Source organism: Egretta garzetta, unplaced genomic scaffold (assembly GCF_000687185.1).
Source record: "Egretta garzetta isolate BGI_Z169 unplaced genomic scaffold, ASM68718v1 scaffold287, whole genome shotgun sequence".
Classification (NCBI taxonomy): Eukaryota; Metazoa; Chordata; class Aves; order Pelecaniformes; family Ardeidae; genus Egretta; species Egretta garzetta.
In genome coordinates this window covers 876,619-877,946 of record NW_009260435.1, presented here as the reverse complement: position 1 = coordinate 877,946, position 1,328 = coordinate 876,619, and the positions used below count along the sequence as shown (strand labels likewise).

The window sequence follows — 1,328 nt, the reverse complement described above, 5'->3', positions numbered from 1 at the left end:
GCATCACCCCTGTGGCCAGTATCACCCCCCAGCTGGCACCATCCCTGGCCACTGTCACCCCCTGGACTGGTGTCACCCCCAGGCTGGTGTCATCCCAGCCACTGTCATCCCCAGGCTGGCACCACCCCTTGGCTGGTGTCACTCCCAGGCTCACGTCACCCCTGGTCCAATGTCCTGCCCCAGGATGGCATCACCCCTGTGGCCAGTGTCACTCTCTGGCTGGCACCATCCCCAGCCAGCATCACCCTCCGGCTGGCATCATCCCAGCCAGTGTCACCCCCAGACTGCTGTCACCCCCTGGCTGGTGTCACCTCAGCCAGTGTCACCCCCAGGCTTGTGTCACCCCTGGTCTGGTGTCCTGCCCCAAGGATGGCCATCGCCCCTGTGGCCAGTGTCGTGTCACCCTCTGGCTGGCACCATTCCTGGCCAGCATCACACCCAGGCTGGCATCACCCCAGCCACTGTCACCCCCCAGGTAGGTATCACCCTAGACAGTGTCACCCTCTGGGCTGGCGTCACCCCCAGATTCATGTCACCCCTGGTCTGATGTCCTGCCCCAGGCTGGCATCATCCCCAGGCCAGTGTCACCCCCAGACTGGTGTCACCCAGTGGGTGCTGGTGGCCATAGCAAGGGCACCTTGCCTGCATCTGTGGGTTTCTCCAGCATTTGGGACAGCGGCACGCAGTGAGGCACCCACCCCGTGCTCCCAGTGCGTCTGGCACTCACTTGGGGACATCCCCCTGCCACCAGCTGTCCCCAGTGAAGCTGGTCCCATGTCCCAGCTGCTGCCAGCATCCCATGGCCCTGGCCACCACCCTGGAGACAGGACCTCGGGCACCTTCACACTCCACAGCATCCCAGGATGAGGAGACCCAGGGTGGCGGGTGACAGGGTGCCAACACAGGGTGACAAACAAGCCAGGTGACACCAGAGTGGAGGGACATCAGTTCTTGAACATGTCGCACAGCAGCTTCTCCATGGGGGTGTTGCCGATAGTTCGGCGGAAGAATAGCAGCTCCACGCGCTCGGAGGAGATGAAGCGCAGCGCTGGGAGGAGCAGCAGCAGCTTCCCAAACCTGGGGACCAGAGTGGTGGCCATGGGTGGGTGTCCCCACCCCTGGTGTCTCCCGTGGGGACATAGGGAGGGCGGTACCTGACGGGCTGCCCAGGGTAGTGAGAGCGGTTGTGCTGGCCCAGCATCACCTGTGACTGGTCCTGCAAGTTCTCCACCTGCTCAGGGTCCTTCAGGCCCCGGGTCTCTGTGGGGACAAGGGGGTGATGGGATGGGGTGGGGACACGGGGGTGGGTGGTAGTGGGTGCTGGTGGG

At 64.3% G+C, this 1,328-nt stretch overlaps 1 protein-coding gene across 1 annotated transcript in view; it reads right to left on the bottom strand.

Moving 5' to 3' along the window:
* Positions 1 to 944: 944 nt before the first annotated feature.
* Positions 945 to 1,328, bottom strand: part of NR2E3 (nuclear receptor subfamily 2 group E member 3) — a 6,498-nt gene continuing 6,114 nt past the window's right edge. Inside the window, 2 exon segments of the mRNA XM_009643768.1 lie at positions 945 to 1,077; positions 1,155 to 1,260. Of these exon segments, the coding sequence (XP_009642063.1) occupies positions 945 to 1,077; positions 1,155 to 1,260 (239 nt within the window).